The sequence below is a fragment of the Mirounga leonina genome, unplaced genomic scaffold (genome assembly GCF_011800145.1).
Source record: "Mirounga leonina isolate KUSES-001 unplaced genomic scaffold, KU_Mleo_1.0 Mir_168, whole genome shotgun sequence".
NCBI classification, from domain to species: domain Eukaryota; kingdom Metazoa; phylum Chordata; class Mammalia; order Carnivora; family Phocidae; genus Mirounga; species Mirounga leonina.
The window spans coordinates 22971963-22993090 of NW_023270426.1; the positions used below are offsets into that span (position 1 = coordinate 22971963).

Consider the following 21128-nt stretch of genomic DNA (forward strand, 5'->3'; position numbering starts at 1 on the left):
GTGGGGTCGGGTTTTACATTAAACATCTCGGCATTTGCCCACAGCATCTGTGGTGCCCTGCCCTCGCCGTGTCCCTCTGCCCCAGGGATGATAGCATCGCCCAGCCGGAAACGCACACAGTCTGTGGCTCCAGGCTGAGAACTGCATGGCCTTGGAGCCTCTGTGCCAGCGCCCCCGGAGGGCCTCCCCCTCCTCGGGAACTCCCATGTTGGAGCTTCGGGTGGTCAGAACCTTGGAGGCCTCCATGATGTCTCCGTGGGTGTCTCCCCCCCTCTTCTGAATCGTCCTACCAGCTTACACAAACGTAAAAGCCCCCCTTAACCTCATGTCCCTCCCCAGCACACATCCCCTCCCGAAGCACAGGGCCCCAAGGAGACCAAGACAGTCCTTGTGTCGTCCTCCTCACTTCCGTTTTGCTCAGCCGTGTCCCGGCCACTCGGCTGCCGTCCGCCCCACCACCAAGTAGCATGGCTGTTCGTCTCCTCAGCCTCACCGTACAGGTGGCCCAGGTGAACACTCCTTCCCTACCCCAGCCTTCTTCCCAGAGTCCGTCCTTACCGTGTGCTCCTTCTCTTCCTGGCTGTGCGGTCCCAGGGCTCTGTAACTGGGCTGCTTCTCTCTCTCTGGCTCTGCTCATTCTTCAGATCTTAGCCAGACTCCTGGCTTTAAATACCGTCCAAATGCTGATTTCTCTCAGAACTTCATTCTGTCTGCCTCCTGAATTCTCCACTTGGATGTCTTCATCAGCATCTCAAACTTGAGCTGTCCAATTTCCTTAAAATGTAGGCGGGTCCAGCTACTCATCGCCTCTGTTGATTATTACCTGGTCTAAGACATCATGACAGCGTTAATTTATTTCCGTGTAACAGATTGCCCCACAACTTAGCAGCTAGAGGAACAAACACTCATTACCACAGTTCCTGAAGAATCCAGGAGCAGCTCAGTGGGAGGCTCTGACTTGGGGTCTCATGGGGCTGCAGGGTCTGAGGCCTTGATGGGCTGGGGGATCTGCTTCTGAGCTTCACGTGGCTGTTGGCAGAAGGCCTCGGCTCCGTGCCTCGTGGGCCTTTCCATAGAGCAGCTCAAACATGGTAACTGGCTTCCCCCAGAGGGAATGATCCAGAGAGATTGGCAGCCGGAAAAGATAACAGCAACCAGATGGAAGCTGCATGGTTTTTGTTTTTGTTTTTGTTTTAAAAAACCTGATCTCAAAAAAAGTGATAAATCATTTTCGCCATACTGTTGGTCACACCAACCCCCCCCAACAGTCCTGTGCACCCCGACCACTGCAGTGACTCCCCACCAGGCTTCCCCAGTCATCCTGTTCCCTCACTCCACTCCCCACGGCAGTCACAGGAACCCCGATAAACAGGTCTGATAGTGTCATTCTCTTACCTCAGTCCTTCCAGAGGCTTCCATCTCCTAGTAAAAGTCCTCAATGATGGGACTGCTCTCACGCCCAGCCGGCCGCTCCCGCGGCCTGCAGGTCACCCTCCCCAGAGATCTCCCTGTGCCTCCTCAGGGTCTCCCCTTCAGGTATCCTGTCAAAAGTTCTCTAACCCGAAACCCCCTCCCTGATAAATCCATACCCTTCCCTCTCTTTCTCCACAGTGTATGTGTCCATGCGGGTGGGGATCTGTTTTGTTCCTCACTGACTTTCCAAGGCCCTGGCCACGGAGTGAGCAGCCGCCCCAGGACGTCCAGCGGGGCTGAGTCCACGAGGCACTGGCCTCCCTGGCTCAGCCCCTCCCCTGGTGGACTCAGGATCCACACGGACGCTTGGGCCATTCTCATGGCTTCTGTTGCCATCAGTTGGTCTCACCCCACAACTGTCTTCCACCCTGAGCTCCGGATCCACATCTGCCCCCAGTTTCATCACCTGACCTGCAGTCTGTCCTACAGCCCTGCCTCCAGCAGAGGCCAAGTCCCCAGCCCTCACTTGGACTGACTGTTGCAAAGCTTCCCAAACTGGTCTACCTCAACCCCCAGCATCTATTATCCAGTTTCACCTAGTAGCAAAGGAATCTTCTGGAAATACCTCCTAGAGAGTCAAGTCTCTGCATCAGGCCCTGTCTGGGACCACCCACCTCACCTGCTGGCAGGTGGGTCTGGAGGGCCTGGCACTGTGACCCTCTGCACCCGAACTGCCTCCTGGCGGCGGTTCCTGGGACACCCCTGTGCTCTCCCTGTGACCCATCACGAGTGGGTATGGATCATCCTTGGCCATATCGTCGTCCCAGCGTTAATACCATTACTTAAAAAGATGAACTTGTTCAATCCTCCTCCTCAGCAATATCCGAAATCATGGTCATGTGCTCCTTCTATTTCTTCTAGTACACATTCAGGTAACATTCTAATAAATGTTCATGTGTATCATTGCTGTACCACAGTGGGAAGTACTGGCCCACAGCCTCCCTCCCTCCCCGGGCCTCGGCCCTCCGCCCCGGCAAACGGTAGCCCGGCGCTCGCCCTCACGGGGTGGCCCTCACGCGGCCGCCCTGCGTTCCGCTGGGGAACACTGTTGGGCTTGTTCACCCTATTGCCCAGCAAAGGGCTTGGCACGTGCTTGAGAAATGTTGAACCGTTCATCAATGCAAACCAATCTAGCGGAAGATACTAGAAGGCACGGAGCAGGCAAGTGAGGAGGCACCAGAGGCCCTGCCCAGAAATCCCGAAATCCTCCATCCTCCTCAGAGACCACGGTCTAAAGCTGCACAGCCGGGCTGACCACGAGGGAGACTTACCCCACCTTGTCCTTGGGGGTATTCCCTCCCCTCCTTTGCCACAAAAACGGTTTGCCCTCAGCATGCTTCTCAGACAAGGCAGACATGGCCCTCAGTGTCACCTCCCTCAGGTGAGGCCCGGCCAGCTCCCTTCCTGACGGCGCCTCACCAGCCTGGCCACTACCTGCACGTGGGCACTGCAGAGCCTGGCTCCCTCTGCTCGCCGGCAGCAGCTGCCCTCCTCCTTCCCCTGCTGACCACCCAGCAGCGCCCCCCATGGTCCCCAGACAGACACCTCAAAGACCCCACCTCACCTCTGCAGCCTTAATCCTCGCCACTGAATGCTTCCCCCCCAAGGAAGAGAGAAGGAGCGGCCACGGAGCAGCCACGTACCGGGCATGCGGCCCACAGCCTGTCAGGCCTTCACCCGCCCTGCCCCCCACCTCATCCTAACAACCTGTGACGACTGGTGCCATTACTGCCCCTCTGACCTTAGAGCTGAGGGGACTGAGTCACAGAGGTGAAGCCAGTCCCCTGAGTCCACAACAGTCAAGGGGCCCAGCGCCCCTCCCAGCTTCAGGACCTGGTCTCTCTCAAGCCTCAGATGACCATCCCTTCTGGGCCACAGAGGGCAGGGCAGGGGCCTGTCCCCCCGCCTTCCTCTGCCTCAAGCTCCACCCACCGCAGCTGCCACATCCCTGTGCCGGTCCTCGGGGCTCTCCAGGCCCCTGGCCTACTCAAGGGCTCTACTCAACCCTCCCTTCTAGTTCCTGCCTCCCAGGTTCTCCTTCCTCCCCCATCTTTCTCGGCAGCAGACAAAACATGTTCTCATAGGTTCCAAAGTTTAAAACCAAGGACAATACAAAGAGCTGCCCTTGAGTCCTGTCTCCTCCCTCCTTGCACGGAACTCCTCAGATGAGCCTTCAGGCCCACTGCCGGCCCTTCTCCCCAGCACACCGTTCTGTCCATTCCTCCTCTTCAGTAGCATGTGATGCTGGGGGCCACTCCGTCCCCCCCAGCCCCCGGTGTCCCACACCCATCCCTGATCTCTGCCCCTCCTCTCCTCTCCCAGCTCCTTCTCCTCTTGACCGCTAATGCTGAGGCAACCAGGTCTCACACCTCGGGCCTGTGGTATGCTGCCAAATGCTTAACAACCGGCTTCCCGGGGCGGAGGGGAGGGGCTGCATATGCGTAGATGCATTTGTTTATTACACATTCCACTCCTGCAAAGGGTTTGTAGTACATAATTCACAATTAACCAGGTATGCAGTACTCTACTATAAATTCATACAGCCAGCTGATTCTCACAAAAGGCTTTCACTGATTCCTGCTGAAATTGCATCCATGGCCAACCTATGTCTGCAACTGACCAATAAGTCTAGTTCTGACATCAAAGTTGGGTGCTATTTTGTTGACCTTAAGGAGTAAGATGAAAGTGAAGCAACGATAACATATGTTGGAATCACACTTGTTCATCTACGAGCGACTTCTTTGCTCACCCAGATAATTGCTGTCAAATACTGGGAGACATCATTCATTTTTTGGGCTATCTATAGATGACCCACTTTTAAGTTTAATAGGCAGTATTAACATTTCTTCATCACTTCGTTAAGTCTAGACAATCAACACAACAATAAATCAAGCCTGGATTTGTAGCATTTCCTGCATTCCATGATGTCAGAACTCCCACATCAGATTTCCAGCCACCAGGGTAATGTCCTGAAGGTGGGGTTGGGAACAGAAGCGCCAGGGCACACCACTGTGTAGTGTTTCCACCACCCGGATAGGACAGACACACGTAAGTATAGCTGACTCCTGAACGACTCAGGGAATGGGGAATGGACCCCCGTGCAGTCGAACGTCCCCGTATCAATTTTGACTTCCCCCAACTTAAGTACTAATAGCCTACTGTTGATTGGAAGCCTTATTGTACACCTTGAGATTAACACGTTTTTGTTTTTGTTTTTTTTTTACATTTTATTTATTTGAGATAGAGCATGAGTGGGGTAGAGGGGCAGAGGGGGGAAGGAGAGAGAATCTTACGCGGACTCCCTGCTGAGTTCGGAGCCCTCAGAGATTGGGACCTGAGCCGAAACCAAGACTTGGATGCTTAACCCACTGAACCACCCAGGTGCCCCTGTGTGTTTTATGTGTTATATACTGTCTTACAATAAACTAGAGAAAACATTAAGAAAAACACAAGAGAAAATACACGTACAGTACTGTACTGCATTAAAAAAAAAAAACGCACATAAGTGGACCTGCACAGTTCAAACCCATAATTTTCGAGGGTCAACTATAATCTCAAGAGCACAGATAATAGTCAAATGTCAAGTAATTAGGAAACAATGAGTTTTGAGTGTTTATTGCCTTCACATTTTTAAATTTTGAATTTACATACAGTAAAACTCACTTCTGATGTATAACTCTATGGATTTTGACTCATGTACAGAGTAGTACAACCACCTCAATCAAGGTACAGAATGGTACCATCACCCCTCAATGATTCCCTGTTCTACCCCAGTGTAGTAGAAACATCCTCTTAGGTCCTGGCAAAACACTTTCCCTGTACTTTTGCCTCTTTCAGGATGTCACATAAATGGAATCGTATAGTATGTAGTCTTTTGAGTCTGGCTTCTTCCACTCAGGGTCATGGGTTTCAGACGCAGGGCTGTTGCCGTGCGCATCAATCACCAGCTCACTGCTTCCCGATGTGGAGCACTGCCACGCTGCATGCATGGACCACAGTTTGTCTATCCGCCCCCCAGAGGAAGGACATTTTAATCGTTCCTAGGTTGTGTTTTTGTTGTTGTAGTTTTTTAAAGTTGACATAAGCATTTGTGTACAAGTTTTTGTGTGAATCTTGATGTTTATTTTGGGTAAAATACCAGGGAATGAGACTGGTATGTTAGTTATATGATAAGTATGTAACTTAATAAGGACAAAACTCTATTCCATAGTAGCTGCATCATTTTGCATTCACACCGGGAATGTAGGAGTTCCAATCACTCTGCATCCTCACCCGCACATGGTGATGTCAGGTTTTTTGTGTGCTTAGGTTTTTTATTTTTTTTTAGCCATTTGCATAGATAGGTCATAGTATCTTGTAGTTTTAATTTGCATTGCTCTAACAACTAATGATGCTGAGCATCTCTTCACATGCTTGTCACCTGTATATCTTCTCTGGGGGTAATGTCTTTTGAAATCTCTTGCTTATTTTTTTTTTAACTGGGTTGACTTTATTTTTAAGATTTTACTTATTTGAGAGAGAGAGAGAGAGCACAAGACTAGGGAGAGGCAGAGAGAGAAGGAGAAGCAGACTCCCTGTTGAGCAGGGAACCCGACGCGGGACTCTGGGCTCGATCCCAGGACCCCAGGATCACGACCTGAGCTGAAGGCAGACGCTTAACCAAGGCCACCCCAGGTGCCCCATGGGTTGACTTTTTTTATTGATGCGTTCTGAGGATTCTTTATATAATCTGGATACAAGCCTTTTTCAGGTATGTGATTTGCACCTATTTTTTCCTTGTTTGTGGCTTGTCTTTATTAATTTCCTTCACAGAACAGGTTTTTAATTTTGATGTATTTCCATTTATTCATTTTTTACTTTATGAATTGTGCGTGTGGAGTTGTATCTAGGAAGTCTTAGCCTAACTCAAGGTCACCAAGATTTCATTTCTCTTTTCTTCTAAAAGTTGTATAGTTTTTCTTTTTCTTTTTTTTTTTTTCAAAGATTTTATTTATTTATTTGAGACAGAGAGAATGAGAGAGAGAGAGAGAGCACATGAGAGGGGGGAGGGTCAGAGGGAGAAGCAGACTCCCTGCCGAGCAGGGAGCCCGATGCGGGACTCGATCCCGGGACTCCAGGATCATGACCTGAGCCGAAGGCAGTCGCTTAACCAACTGAGCCACCCAGGCGCCCTATAGTTTTTCATTTAGGTCTATTATTGATATGCGGTTAAATTTTGAGTGAAGTAAGATGACAGGTATAGGTTAAGGTTCATTGTAAAAAACATGACCGTCCACTTGTTGCAGCACCATTTATTGAAAAGACAAACGTTTCTCCACTGAAATGCCTTTGTACCTCTGTCAAAAATCCAGTAACTATACTTGTGTGGGTATATTTCTGAATTCTTTATTGTGGTTCATCCATCTATGTGTCTGTTCTTTTTTTTTTTTTTTTTTAAAGATTTTATTTATTTGACAGAGAGAGACATAGCGAGAGAGGGAACACAAGCAGGGAGAGTGGGAGAGGGAGAAGCAGACTTCCCACCGAGCAGGGAGCCCGATGCAGGGCTCGATCCCAGGACCCTGGGATCATGACCCGAGCCGAAGGCAGACGCTGAACGACTGAGCCACCCAGGCGCCCCTATGTGTCTGTTCTTTGACCAATGCCACCCTGTCTTGAATACCATAGCTTTGTGGTCTTAAAATCAGCTAGTGTGAGTCCTCCAACTTTTCCCCCTCTTTTTCAAGACTGTTTTAGTTATTCCAATTCCTTTCTATCTCCACATAAATTTTCACATCACACTCTTGAGATCTAAAATATTCCTGCTGGGATTGAATTGAATCCATAGATCAATTTGGAGGGGGGTGGATTGTCTTCCAACCCATGAATCCATTTACAGTTGAGGCTTGAAGAACACGGGCTTGAATTGCACGGGTCCACTTAGAGGTGGATTTTTTCCTCAATAAATATGTAGGAACATCTTTCTTGGGTTTTTCTTAATAACATTTTCTTTTCTCTCATTTATTCTAATACAATCTGTAATACACATAACATACCACATATGTGTAAATCAACTGTGTATGTCATTGCTTATAAGGCTTCTGGTCAACAGTAGGCTGTTAGTAGTTAAGTTTTTGAGAAGTTAAAAGTTACGTGTGGAGGGGCTCCTGGGTGGCTCAGTTGGTTGGGCGACTGCCTTCGGCTCAGGTCATGATCTTGGAGTCCCAGGATCGAGTCCCGCATCGGGGTCCCTGCTCGGCGGGGAGTCTGCTTCTCCCTCTGCCCCTCCCCCCTCTCATGTGCTCTCTCTCATTCTCTCTCTCTGAAATAAATAAATAAAATCTTAAAAAAAAAAAAAAAGTTACGTGTGGATTCTCCACCACACGGGGGTCAGTACACCAACCCCCACACTGTTCAAGGATCAGGTATATTTAGATAATTTTTATTTCTTTCATTAGTGTTTTAGTTTTCAGCATAACAACTGTGCACATATTTTGCCTCATTTACATGTTTGTTTCAGTGGTATTGTAAATGGTACTGTTTTTATTTTTATTCTTACTTTTTAATGTACTTTTTTTATAATAGATTTATTCCTACGTAATCTCAACACCCAAGGTGGGTCTCAAACTCACAACTCTGAGATCAAGAGTCGCACGCTCCACCGACGGAGCCAGACAGGCACCCCAGTGGTACTGTTTTTAAATCTCATTTCCAGTTGTTCATTGCCAGTATACAGAAATATAATTGATTTTTGGACGTTACCTTATATCCTGTCATCTTGCTAAACTCACTGTCAGTTCTAGATTTTTTTGTACATTCCATGGTATTTTCTACATTGACAATCATGTCATCTATGAATATAGACGGTTTGATTTATTCTTTTCAATCTGTAGGCCTATTCATTTTCTTGCCTTACTGCAGTGCCTAGAACTTCTGGTACAAATATTGAAAAGGAGAGAAAAAGAGAGTAGAGGGCACTGGCATTCTTGCCTTCTTTGTAATCTTGGGGAAAAACAAATCAGTCTTTGACTATGAAGTTTGATTTTTGTTATAGGTTTTTATGTGGTTTCCTTGTATCAGGTTGACAAAATTCCCTTCTATCCCTAATTTGCTGAGAGTTTTCATTATGAACGGATATTGAATTTTGTTACTTTTTTTCTGCATCTATTGAGATGAACATGTGGCTTTTTCTTCTTTAGTCTGTTAATCTGGGGAATTGTGCTGCCTTGCATTCCCAGGGTAAACCCCTGCTGTATTCGATTTGCTAATATATTCTTTTTTTTTTTTTTAAAGATTTTATTTATTTATTTGACAGAGAGAGACACAGCGAGAGAGGGAACACAAGCAGGGGGAGTGGGAGAGGGAGAAGCAGGCCTCCCACAGAGCAGGGAGCCCGATGCGGGGCTTGATCCCAGGACCCTGGGATCATGACCCGAGCCGAAGGCAGATGCCTAACAACTGAGCCACCCAGGCACCCCTTGCTAATATATTCTGTTGACAAGTTCTGCACTGAGGATTTTAGTAGAGACCTTAGGAAAATCTAAAGTCCTTAACGCTGCCTGTAAGATCTCCCCTCCCCAGTGATCCCTGACCTTATGGAATGAGTTTGGGAGTGGATTCTTCTATTTTCAGGAACAGACTGTAGAACTGGTATTGTGTGATAGAATTTGCCAGGGAAACTGAGTCTGAAGATTTCTTGTGGGAAGGTTTTAAACCAATCCTGCATTATGCCGGTGGGCCTGATGTAATCACAGGGGCCTTAAAGTGGAAAAGGGAGGCAGGAGAGAAGGTCAGAGTGGTGTCACATGAGAAGCTGAGTGGCTTTTGCTGGTTTTGAAGACGGAGGACAGGGCCACAAGCCAAGGAATGCAGGCAGCCTCCAGGTGCTGAGAAGGCAAGGCAACGGATCCTACCCAGCGCCTTGAGGAAGGAATGCAGCCCGGCCGACGACTCTGGACTCTGGGTTTTGGCCCATGAGAACAGTGTCTGACTTCTGAGCTACAGAACTACGGTGGAGCAAATCTGAGTTGTTTTAAGGTATGAAGTTCGTGGTCATTTATTAGAGCAGCAGTGGCAAACTAATACAATGAAAAACAGTAGTTTCAAGGAACTCGTCCATCATTTCTTCTGAGTTGTCAAATTTATGGACCTAGCATTGTTTGTAGTGCTCAATCATTATCCTTTTAATGCTTGCAGGGTCTGCAGTGATATCCTCTTTTTAATTCCCGAGATGGGTAATTTGTGTCTTCTTTTTTCAAAGAACCACCTTGCATTTCCTTGATTTTCTCTAACTTTGCTGTCTTCAGTTTCATTGGTTTCTGCCCCTTTATTATGTCCTTTTCTTCTGTTTTGGTTTACAAGAAGCTCTTCTGTTGCTCTTCTTCTGCTGGTTTTTAAAAATTACTTTTGCTTTGGGGCGCCTGGGTGGCTCCGTCGTTGAGCGTCTGCCTTCGGCTCAGGTCATGATCCCAGGGTCCTGGGATCGAGCCCCGCGTCGGGCTCTCCGCTCGGTGGGAAGCCTGCTTCTCCCTCTCCCACTCCCCTTGTGTTCCCTCTCTCACTGTGTCTCTCTCTGTCAAATAAATAAATACAATCTTTAAAAAAAAAAAAATTACTTTTGCTTTTTTAATATGTCATTTAATTTTAAGTTTGTGGAATTTGATTTTGACAGGAGCTGTGTCGAACAAGCAGCTCACAACACCTCGGACACCCGTATGGCGTGCGCTCCTCACAGGCGGCCTCTCCCCTGGGCTGCAGACTGGCTCTGGCTGTCAAGTTGGTGTCCCTGGCTTGAATGGCCAACTCAGTATGGACGGGGCCAGGTCCCAGTATTCCCCTGCTTTTCTGCCTTCCCACTTCTGAATGGGAAGCCAGCCCCAGAGTGAGGCTTCATTCACCCTTGACCCCTCTCTTCTCAGCCACATGCCGTCCGCGAGCGCGTCCTCTCAGCTCTACCTTGGGAACACATCTGGGTCCGAGCGCTTTGCACCGCCTTCTCTCTCATCGCCTCGGATCAAACCACATCAACTCCCACCTGGCTCTGCAGCAGACACAGCGCTGGGCCCCCTGCCACTGTCCCTGCCCGTGCTGCCTGTGTTCACCACGCAACAAGAGTGACCCCGTTAAAGTGTCAGTCCTGTTAGGCCTCTCCTCGGCCCCTAGCTCTCCAGCGCACCACTGCGAAGAGAAAGCTCAAGTCCCGGCCACAGCTAGCAGGAACTGCCCTGCTGTGCTCGCTCTTCTCTCCGTACTGGGACTCTTGCTCTTCCTCCGACACCTGTCTCTGCTCTCTCTCTGGTCTACAAAGCACCGCCCCGGACCCCCACAGGGCTCACTGCTTTGCCTCCTTCTGTTCACACTGCATCCCCTCAGAGAAGCCTTCCCTGACCACTAGGTCCAAAAAGGGAGCCCCTAACACTCTCTCCCCTTGTACTTTATTTTCCTTGGCATTCACTGCTTGAATGCTATTAAATGCTATTTTTCTCAGCATTCGCATACTTGTCCCGGTGCGCCCCTCCCACCACTGTTCTTCTGACCACCTCCTGCCCTAGAACAGGACCTGGTGGATGCAATTGTACTAAGTCAGGATGAAAGAGTGAGCAAATGACTTCGCAGCAGCCAGGAGAGTGCCTACAAGCCAGCCCTCGCTTCCCCTCCATCAGGACAAGGGCACGCTCCTTAGCAAGGCTGACGAGGTGCTAGACAAAGTGGTCCCCTCGACCCCTGTGGCTCCATGTGGCCCCTTGGCCCCTCACCCCATCACTTCTTTCAGTTCTACTGAACATGTGGGTTCCTGCATCGGACCGCTCTCCCTTAGCACAGGTCTTCCTCTATCTTCTTGGGCCTGAAACCCTTTCCCTACCTCAGCTGGCTTGTTCTCCACGTGTCCTTCAGGTCTCAGCTTGGCTATCACTGGCCTCCTCTGACCACCCCCTCAGCTCCAACTGACCGAGGCCTCCCCCACCAGAGTACATGTCACACCGCTGCCGCCTCCCCCACCAGAGCGTGAGCTCCCTGACGGCAGGGCTTGTGACTTACCAACCTCAGAACCCTGGGACCTAACCAAGTGAGTGTTCAACAAACACAATCTGAATGAAAGAATAAATGAACAAGTGAATTAATGAAAACCAAGTCTGCTGAGGGGTAGGGTGGGGACGGCAGACGACCACTCCACTCCCCATCCCTGTCATCCTCCCACAGAGAGGGCCTCATTCAGCCTTGCTGAGGAGCAGGGAAGCAATAATCATCCAGGGTCTAGAGGTGTCAGCCAGTCAGAGTTCTCCGTCCTGTCCTTGCCATAAGGCCCCAGCACATGACAAGGGTGGGAGAAGTGGAGAGTAGCCTCTAGGGCCTGGCAGGAAGAAGTCACATCATCCTGAGTTCTGGTGGCTACAACCCCCATTACCACTTTCTGCCTGAGCCCAGGTCCTACTTCTTGGCCACGGTTTCCAGGATGGCATCCAAAGGGAGGACAGAGAAAGTCTCCTTTTCGCTTGCAGACCATCAGTGATAAGCTGGGTGGTGTAACCAGAACCCACAGCCAAGCAGCCTGGGCCTGAGCCCAAAGCCCTGAGTCACACTGCTGCCTTTGTCCAGGAGGTTTTGCTTCAAGGTCCAGAAGGTCAGAGGCTAGTAAGAGGAGTGCAGACCAAACTTCCCCCTTCCCTATGTCTTGTCTGTGTGGATGTGGGGTGGGGAGGAGGGCAGTAGCAGTCAAACCACCCGGCCTGCATGCTCAGCACCACGGCACTGGTACGGCTCCCTCACCACGGCCCCCGGTTGCTCCTTCAGTCCCACTGACACGCCCCCGCCTCCACTCCCCACAAAGAGCCCAGGGCCCAACGTCTCCTGTTAGCTTTGTTTCTTTTTTACGATTTTATTTATTCATTTGAGAGCGAGCGAGCGAGCATGAGCAGGGGGAGGGGCAAAGGGAGAGGGAGAGAGAAGCAGCCTCCCCGCTGAGCAGGGAGCCCGATGCGGGGCTCAACCCCCCACAACCGGGATCATGACCTGAGCCGAAGGCAGACGCTCAACCGAGCCACCCAGAGGCCACCCGCCACTGGCTTTATAGTTAAACACTATTTTGTGCCACATGCCTGAGGGTGGAGAGATACTGGGGTCCTCAATTAAGCCCCCACTAGTGTTATTCCTTCCATGGGGACCCATTCCCATATCCCAGATCAGATCCTGGTGGTCAAAGAGGACTCAAGGACTCTGGGGAAGCCCAGCTCCAGCTGCTACCATCCGAGGCCAACACAAGCTCAGCAGGTCCTCACCAGCCCTTGCTCAAAGGTGCAGCTGCTCCCACAACCTCAGAGCTCACCTCTGTCAGGACGAGGCCCATACCAGACTTGTCCCCAACCCGAGCCTTCGTTCTCAGCATGTGCTGGGGCAGCCTTATCACCCACCCCCCTTTCTCAAATTCACCCACAGAGTCTGCTGACACCATCTTTAAAGGGACCTTTGACCTTGACCCTAGCCAGGCCCCAGCACCTCCTTTCTGAACCCTGCCCTGCTTCACCACAGAGCAGCTGTTCTGCCACCCATCCTGGTCCTCCCACCCCTGCCTGTCAAATTCAACACTATCACCTTCTGAGCCACATATTCAAGCTTTCCACAGCATGTTGGAACCAAATCCTAGCTCTGCCTCTCAAAAGCTGTGTGACCTCAGGGGACCATTCAGCCTCCCTGAGCCATGATTTCCTCATCTGTAAAACATACTCAGAAGGTGACTTAAAGGTTTTAAAGGCAATGAGGCAGAAAGTACCCAGTACATGGTAGACTTTTGGGTCTGATCCCCACGATGCCTGAGCCATGAGGCTTCCTACCCCGGCAAAACAGGTTCCTGCTTCCCTCCTGCCTTCCTGGGGGGGTTGTGTGCAGGCGACAGCTCTCTCCCGAGCTTCCTGTGTGTTGTGGCATGAGGTGGGCCTAAGAGGGTGTGAGGCCAAGCCAAGGGACTTTGGGGAAGGAAGCCACCCACTGCCCTATATTTGTGCAGGCCTCAGTTTCCCCCTGAGCTCCGTGAAGCTGAGCTTTCTACAGGCCAGACCAGGAAGGGGAGATTTCTACACAGAGGCCAGGAGGGGCTGCCTAAGCAGCAGGAGTGAGCCTGTGATGCACTGGGAAAGGCTGAAAAACAAACGCACCAGAATCCAAATCAGGAAAGCCCAGGGCCGGGGTTGCCATGGCAACCTGCAGCAGGCTCCAGGCCTGGCACAGGGCTCCTGTGGGGGGGGAGCCGGGACTTGCCGGGCTCGGCTGCCCCCGCCTCCGAGGCCACCCCCGCAGTGCACCTCGGTGGACACGGGGGAGGGGCGAGGGCACAGAGGGCCCTGTCAGGCGGGCCTTCTTCCAGTTTCAGGGAGATCACACCTCTCCAAGAGCGAGGCCTACACCCAAGGGTCCTCCGGAGTGCCGCAGGCCACCCCCAGTCCTTCCAGCACCCTGCCCCCAGCCTGTAAGCTGCTGGGGCTGACACACAGCCAGGGGCGTCAAAGCTATGTCCGGGGCACAGGGGGCAGCGAGATGATCCCCCAGACCTTCCGTCAGAGCCAGGTGGGGGAAAGAACAAGCAGGGCGCCTGACCCTGCTGTAGTGCTTTATGCATGTTTTCTCACACTTAATGGCACTCCCCTGCGACAGCTGAGAAAACAGGCCCAGGGGAAGGCAAATGACTTGCCAAGGTCACAGAGCTACTGGGTGGGGAAGAGCTGGGTCGCAGCCAGGGTTTTCCAACTCCTGAGCCCAGACCCTTCCCATGGGGCCTATTACTGGATGCCCTGGGCTGATCATCCGCCGTGTCATCAGGGGCTCCTCAGGTGCCTATCTACCCAACCTGGGGGCTCCTAGATACGGTCCCCCAACCACAGGACTGTGTCCAGTCTGCAGAGACACACAACAGACAACGGCCCTCATGCCTCCATTTAATGGCCAAGCCAGCACCACCCAGATGATGTCCAGGCCCCAGTAGGGAAGTCCTCCCTCCTGGCTGGTATCCCCTGAAGAGCCCAGCCAAGCTGGTGCCCATCAGCCTCACTAAAGTCCCAGTCCAGTCCCAGTGTTGGGGATTAGCCTCATCTCAACTCCTTCAGCAAGCTGTTGATGGAGCCCAGCAGTTCCCGGAAGTAGCCCTCATCCTCACCGTCTCGGAGCTCCAGGGCGGCCAGAGCCTGGTACTCAGCCTGCAGGCTGACCAGCGTTCTGCTGAGCTGGGGGTCCTGACGGTAGCGGTCCCGGCAGGTGGCCAGGAGGGCGCCCAGCGTCTGCAGCACCTTTTCTCGGGCATCGTGCTCAGGGAGGGCCAGGAGGTGGGCGGTGATCTCGCACCAGCCCTGCTCCCGCAGGCCCGGCAGGAGGTGCACCTGGCGATACTGCTGCAGCTTCTCTGGGGACGTCTCCCACGTCAGGTCGGCCTCCTCCTCAGCAAACATCTGCCGTCCGCACATCCAGGCACCAGGGGTGGGGTTGGGGGACAGAAGACACAGAGCGGTCAGGGCCGCCAGTCAGATAGGAAGGCAATGTGGCTGACCCATCTTCCTCCATCCTTCTGGGCCTCAAAGACCCAACATGGGAGAGGGCCAGCTGGATTCACGGCTTCACACGGGCTCCCCCACCCATCCATCCAGAGGTTCATTTGTCTGTCCATCCATCCACTCATCAAAAACAACTGCAATATGCCAGAGAAACCAAGATGGAGACACGATCCCTGCCCTCAAGGAGCTCAGGGTCTAGCAGGAGAATACAAATTAACTGCGTAATTCCTAAGTAGCACAAAAACTTTAGTTCAGCAGTGCACCGTGGGGGCCAACAGTCTGGGTTCGAATTCCTGCTCCACCACTGACAGCCGGACGGCCTGGGGCTGGCACGGTGTCATCTCCTGTGTGACACACAGCCAGGGCCCCGCACACAGCACCCCCGGCAGCGGGAGCTCGGGTATCAAGTTAGAGTCACACCGTCTGTACCTCAGAGCACGTGAGCTGTACGTACAGCGGCGGCGGCGGCCTCACCTCCACTAGACCCACCCCCTCAGAGGAGGGAGGGCACAGCGCAGAGAGCAGGATGGCGCTTCCCTGAGTCTGGAGGGCTGCGTGGGAGCTGTCCAAGCGGACAAGGGTGGAGGGTCCGCACACAGGGGGTCGCAACAACAGGCTGAGGCCCACCTCCTTTGTTAAGAATGTCAGGCTGTCCTGGTCCGTGGGGCGTGAGGGTCCGGCTAGGCCCAGAGCACAGAGCCCTGGCTGTGTGTGGCCTTCATGCCAAGGGCCTGGGGAGTTGAGACAAGTTTGGGCAGAAAGTCACAAGCTTGGCCGGTGGCTGTCAAGTACAGAGACCCAGCCTCATCAGCACAATATGGTGGGAGTCATGGCTGCCAGGCTGCCAGAGGCAGACATGCCTGAAACCTGACGAGTGACCGGCTTCTTCCCAATGTCGGGGGAAGGCTACGCAGAGGTGGAGGGTGAGCAGGGGTGGAGATGTGCTTTACTGGCTGTACTGAATGTACCTGCAAGGAGAAAGAGGAATCTCTGCCCTTACTCCAGGTGAGAACGAGGCTGCCGAGGACAGGGAAGACAAGAGGAAAGCCCAGGCAAAGAGCAGGGGCCACAGAGCACCACCTGATGGCCTTGGGGTCTGTCAGGGCTGGTGGAGGAAGCAGGGACAGGCAGGGATCAGCATCCTGGCACAGAAAAGGACGAGAGGGCTCTGACAGTCCTGTCCTAAGCTACCCCGCGTGCCCCAGCTGCACCTCCGGAACATCCAAGTCCCCACTGCCCTCGGCCTCTACCCCACGTCCACTGCTCCTCACTGCACCAGTCAGCCCCCTGCCTCCCACTCCCGACCTGCCTCCTCCAGCCGGCTGACAGCAGACTGCCGTCCAGCCCCACACCCTGCACAGCTGGGCATTTCTGATGTTCGTAACTAATCCCTTCCCAAGGACTTCAAGGCCCCGCAGGGTCCACCCCGACCTGTGCTTGGCCTCATCCCCACACACGCCCTCACCCATGCACCTGTCACACGAACTGTCCCCCAGAGCCTTTAGGGTGCAGCTTGGAGGCGCACTCCCACCTAACTCCAACTCCACAGTTAACTCACCCCTCAGATCTCACTGCCTTCCCTGACTTGCCAGAACAGGTCAGAGTCTCCCAGTTGTGAGCCTCTGCAGCCCACATGCTCCAGGAGCTACTGTGATGAAAGTCTGCCCCAAAGCACCAGGAGGGCAGGGACTGTGGATCTAGACCAGCACCAGGCAGGACACACATCCAGTCAACACTCGTGGAAGGAACCAGTGGGTGGGTCACCCGTGTCCCTTCAGCTCCACGGAGGCAGGAATGGATGTGGACTCATGACCAGAGGCCAGCATCTCATCTCTGTAGAAGCAACAATCTGAGAGGTGGGTCCACTCTCCGTGGGAACTCTGCAGTGCAGCTGCTACTTTCCCACGACACCCTCAAGGTGTAGGGCACCTCCAAGGGCACCCTGGCACGCCTCCACCTCACGCAGCTCTGGATCCAGCCCCGGGCTCTTTCTGAGGAACGGCAAGCACAGAGAAGCTCCGGCTGCCTCAAGCACAGTCTGGCTGACACAGTCCTGAGCTCACTGGCTGGCTGAAACTCCTCCACCGTCCTCCCCACCTGCAGAAGGACAGTTATCTCTGTACTCTCTGCACAGAGACACCAGTGTTCCCAGCACCCCGAGCCTCAAGGTGAGCTCTGGGGGCCAGCTGACTCAGGTAGCTCTCCGGTGATACACCAATGCCGTGGCACCTGCCACACCAGGACTGGGGGCAGCAAAGAGACACCGAATTCACCAGAGGAAAGAGGTCAGTTTCTCCTGGGAAACGCCAAGCCGACATGCAGGTCCTGCTCCAGGCTTGCTGGCCTGTTGCCAGGAAGTCAACTGTGCACAGGCCTTATTAACTGGATGTGAGCACCACATGGCTGCCTGCTGTTCTGGGTTTCTGCAGCTTGGAGAGAGAGAAAGAGGGAAAGAGAGAGAGGGAGAGAAGAAGAGAGAGGAGGGGGGAGCGCGAGAGGCGGAGAAAGAAGCAAAGGGAATGAAAGACAAGGCAGGCCCGGAGAGTCAGCGCCCACACAACAGCCACTAACAGAGAAGCAGCTCTAGACAACTCTGACCCTCAGGCTAAGGCAGGGGCAGGCGGGCGGGCCCGGGGCCTCTCAGCCTCGGACACTCAGCGGTGGTGCCGGCGGCTGCCCAGCCCTGCTCCCCGAATCCGCAGGCAGCTGTTCTAGGGAGAGTGTGGCCAGAGAGGCAGCTGAGAAAGTCCTGCTAACGCTCTCTGCAGCCGCTGCATTCAGAATCCAGACCTGGCTGGCTGCACTCTCTTCTTAAGACACCTTTCAGGCTCACAAAGACCAAAGTGGGTTGGACTCTCCTGCCAGGTGGCAACAACAGGGTTCCCTGGGCCCCTGGAGGGCGGCCATTCTGAGCCCTTGCCCAGGGCCAAAGCTCCCAGAGGAGGCACCTCCATGTTTCTAGGCTCTAAAGATCTAAGATCTAAATCTCAAAATCTAAACCTAAAAATCTAAAGATCACGTTTCTAGAATCTAAAGATTCAGCATTATTCCAGCCTCTGGCTAATTGGGTGTTCCGGCTGCTTCGAGGGCTCCCAGACACAGCTGCTCCATCCCACCTGCTCCCCATCACCCCACCCTAGGCTTTAGCCAAATGACCTGTCATTCCATGAAGGGCCGATCCTGGCCATTTCTGGCCCTCCATCACGCTGGCACACTCTGCCCTGCACCCCTCGTCCCCCCCCGCCAGCGCCCCCGCCCCTTCCCCTCCTCACCAGACCTCAGGTTTCAGTTTAGCCGTCACTTCCCATGGGACACCCTCCCTGAGGCCTCAGAAATTCTGGGTTCGGGGCCCCAGGGAGGGGCTCCCACAGCCTCCCTGTCTGCCCAGCACAGTCTGACACGTTTTCTCGGGAGCACCATTAAGAGGATGGAAGGCGGGCTGGAAGAGACGTGGGAGGAGGCCAGGGCCAAAAGGCCAGAAGCAAAACAAAGCAAAGTGACGTGGAGGCACCACAGGTCCGGGCACTCACCTTTTCAGTGACCAGGTCATAAAGCAGAGTGACCACGCGCACGGCCAGCACCTCTGTGCCCTTCGCCTGCACCAGGCTCCTCAGGACCTGCAGCCCCCCCAGTTTCAGGAACTGCTGCTGGGCGTAGGGGAAGTGCCGCAGAAGGGAGCACAGCGCAAACAGGACCTGCAGAGGGTAGGAGCCACATGGAGCTGGGCCTGCTCCGGGACCCAGCAAAGGCAGCCAGAGGTGCCCCCACAACCCCAGCCCAGCCTCCATTCTTCCCGGCCCCACCCGCCCCCCTCAGGTCCAGCTCCACCCCAGAACACAGGTCTGTGACAGCCAGAAGAGGGGTCAGACCCCTCCGACATTGCCCCATGGGCAGACAGAATCCCACCACAGGAACCCAGAGGGTGGTACCCCAGACTATTATGGGAGCTGAATGTAGGCCTCCAGATGCCTCGGCAAGCGGCCATGCTGCGTGAGGTGAGTGGGACCTCTCCCCTGTATGCCAGCCAGTGGATGGATGACCACTCAGGTCCCCAAGGGTGACAGGGACAGCCTGAAAAGGGACCCTTGCCTTTCAGGCTCCACAGATGAACTGGGGTCTGGACAAGAGGAAGGGAGCAGATACATACCTTCTTCTTTGCAGGGAGAGGCTGCTCTGTAGCCAGGATGACCAGCAGCTTCTGTAGGGCTCCCCCTTCAATGGCCTCTACTTGGACCTTTGGGTTGCTGGAGGGAAAGCACAGGTCAGCATGACACTGCACCTCCTCACCAAGGTGGGGGCACGCCACTGTGTTCAGTCCAGGGATCTGGGTGGTTAGGGGGATGATAATGTCCCAGCCACTCCCTGGGGAAAATTAGGTGCTCAAGGGAGGGTTCCCACTTGGGACAAGCTCGAACTTAGCTAGGTGAACAGGTGAAGGGCTATACGTCCACCTGGGTACAAAGGCCCATGGCCAAAATGACAGGGCCAACAGCTCTCACACTGCCCTACTACCCAGGAGCCAACGGGCTGGAGTGATCTGGGAAGAGAAATCACCTCCACCCTTTTAAGATCTCCTGATGCTAAAGGCGCTACTCAGTGTCCCTCCCACGAAAGCCTTCCTTCACACTCCCCAGGCCTACATTGGTTCTTCCTCCTTCCATCACCCCAGGCAATCACACACTGGGGGGCAATTACTAAAAGGTCTGTTCTCTGAGCATGAGCTCCTCCAGGCCACGTGCTGGGACTTGCTCCTCTTTCCTCACCTGGGTGGAGCACACAGACAACATGTGGTCAATGCTTGTGGGAAAAAGCAAGAACGAAAGAGATCCAGGCAGCCTCTTAACCTGAGCAGATCTTAAAACAGGAGCAACCTAGGTGCCTCCCCACTGTGAGAGTAGCTGCTGTGATTGCCGCCGTGTTCTCAGCATGTTCTCAGCGCTCAGCACACAGCCTACGCCCTGCGGCCCAGGAAAAGCGGGCCAGAATGAATCAACACACAGTGCACAACCAGGACTGTACCAACCAACACACAGCAACACTGTAACACTCAAAACCTAGAGCTGCCTCTCCAACTCCTCTTCCCATTCTGGGCTGGAGAAAGAGAGAGGAGGTTCAAACATTCAGGCACAACTCTCCTGGACGGAAGCATAGGGGCCTGGCTGGTGAGACCTCCACAGGGCAGGGTGCCAGGCAGGAGACATGTCTGGGAACCTCTTGCTTTCCAAGATCAAATTATGATCAATTAGGGAGGAAGTGACAAGCACAAGGACCTGTGTAGTCAGGCCTTCAAGGGAGGTCAAGGCTCCCTCGCCAGACACTTAAGAGGCCTCAGAGAAGAAAAGCCGGAAGCCAGAAGGAAAGGGAGGGGCCAGACCAGAGGTCACAGAGTGGCTCTCACACTCACCCAGACAGCCCACAAAGGGCACTGAGTCTCTTCTTGGCTCTGGCTGCTTCACCTTAGCAAGGCCACGAGCTCCCTGGGGACCCAAAGAGCACCTGTTCCTCCTAACCCCCAACCTCGGCAAGGGGCCCTCATGGCATCGTGGAGAGTGAAGCAGGGCCTGAGACCCAGAGGAAGTGGGAGGCAGGGAACAAGAGAGTTCACACTGCACTCGCAGGAAAGGGCCTGCCACACAGCAGGTGCTCGGGCCAAGCTGGCCTGATGGCGTGGTGATGGGGCCCCATCCTACCAGGCACCAGCTTCAAGTTTCAAAGAAGACCCAGCACGCTGAGCCAGTTTTCCTTTTCTAAATGGGGGGTGCATGGGTCCCTCTGCATCCTCTCAGCCAGAAAGGACGTGCAGGGTGGGTGCTAGCCTGTCCCACCGCAGCTCCACTGGCGTGTCTCAGGGGCAGCCTGGCGATGGGCCAGGGTCTCTGGGGAAGGGAAGCTGACAGCTCCTCTCCAGACAGGCAGGTCGGCACCAATGCAGGGGGGCTGGGGAGCTGAACCTCTCCCCTGCCCCCTGCTTCCCCCACTTGAGAAAGGCAGCTGCTTCATCAAAGCGTGAGCTAATCAGGACTGTCTCTGCCATCACGTGCCTGAGGAACACTCACCCGCAACAAGCAGGGTCTTTTCTAGGAAAAGAGGACCATGCTGAGAAATTCACACAAACGTCAAAAGCTGCCTCCCAAGGAAGGG

At 53.5% G+C, this 21128-nt stretch overlaps 1 protein-coding gene across 5 annotated transcripts in view; it reads right to left on the reverse strand.

Moving 5' to 3' along the window:
- Nucleotides 1–14364: 14364 nt before the first annotated feature.
- Nucleotides 14365–21128, reverse strand: part of SIL1 (SIL1 nucleotide exchange factor) — a 212244-nt gene continuing 205480 nt past the window's right edge. For all 5 annotated transcript variants that reach the window (XM_035014245.1, XM_035014244.1, XM_035014246.1 and 2 more), the window contains 3 exons: nucleotides 19135–19231; nucleotides 18518–18682; nucleotides 14365–14885 (listed from right to left, as the gene is read on the reverse strand). In XM_035014245.1, the coding sequence (XP_034870136.1) occupies nucleotides 14529–14885; nucleotides 18518–18682; nucleotides 19135–19231 (619 nt within the window). In that variant the 3' untranslated portion in view covers nucleotides 14365–14528. The remainder of the gene's footprint in view (nucleotides 14886–18517; nucleotides 18683–19134; nucleotides 19232–21128) is intronic.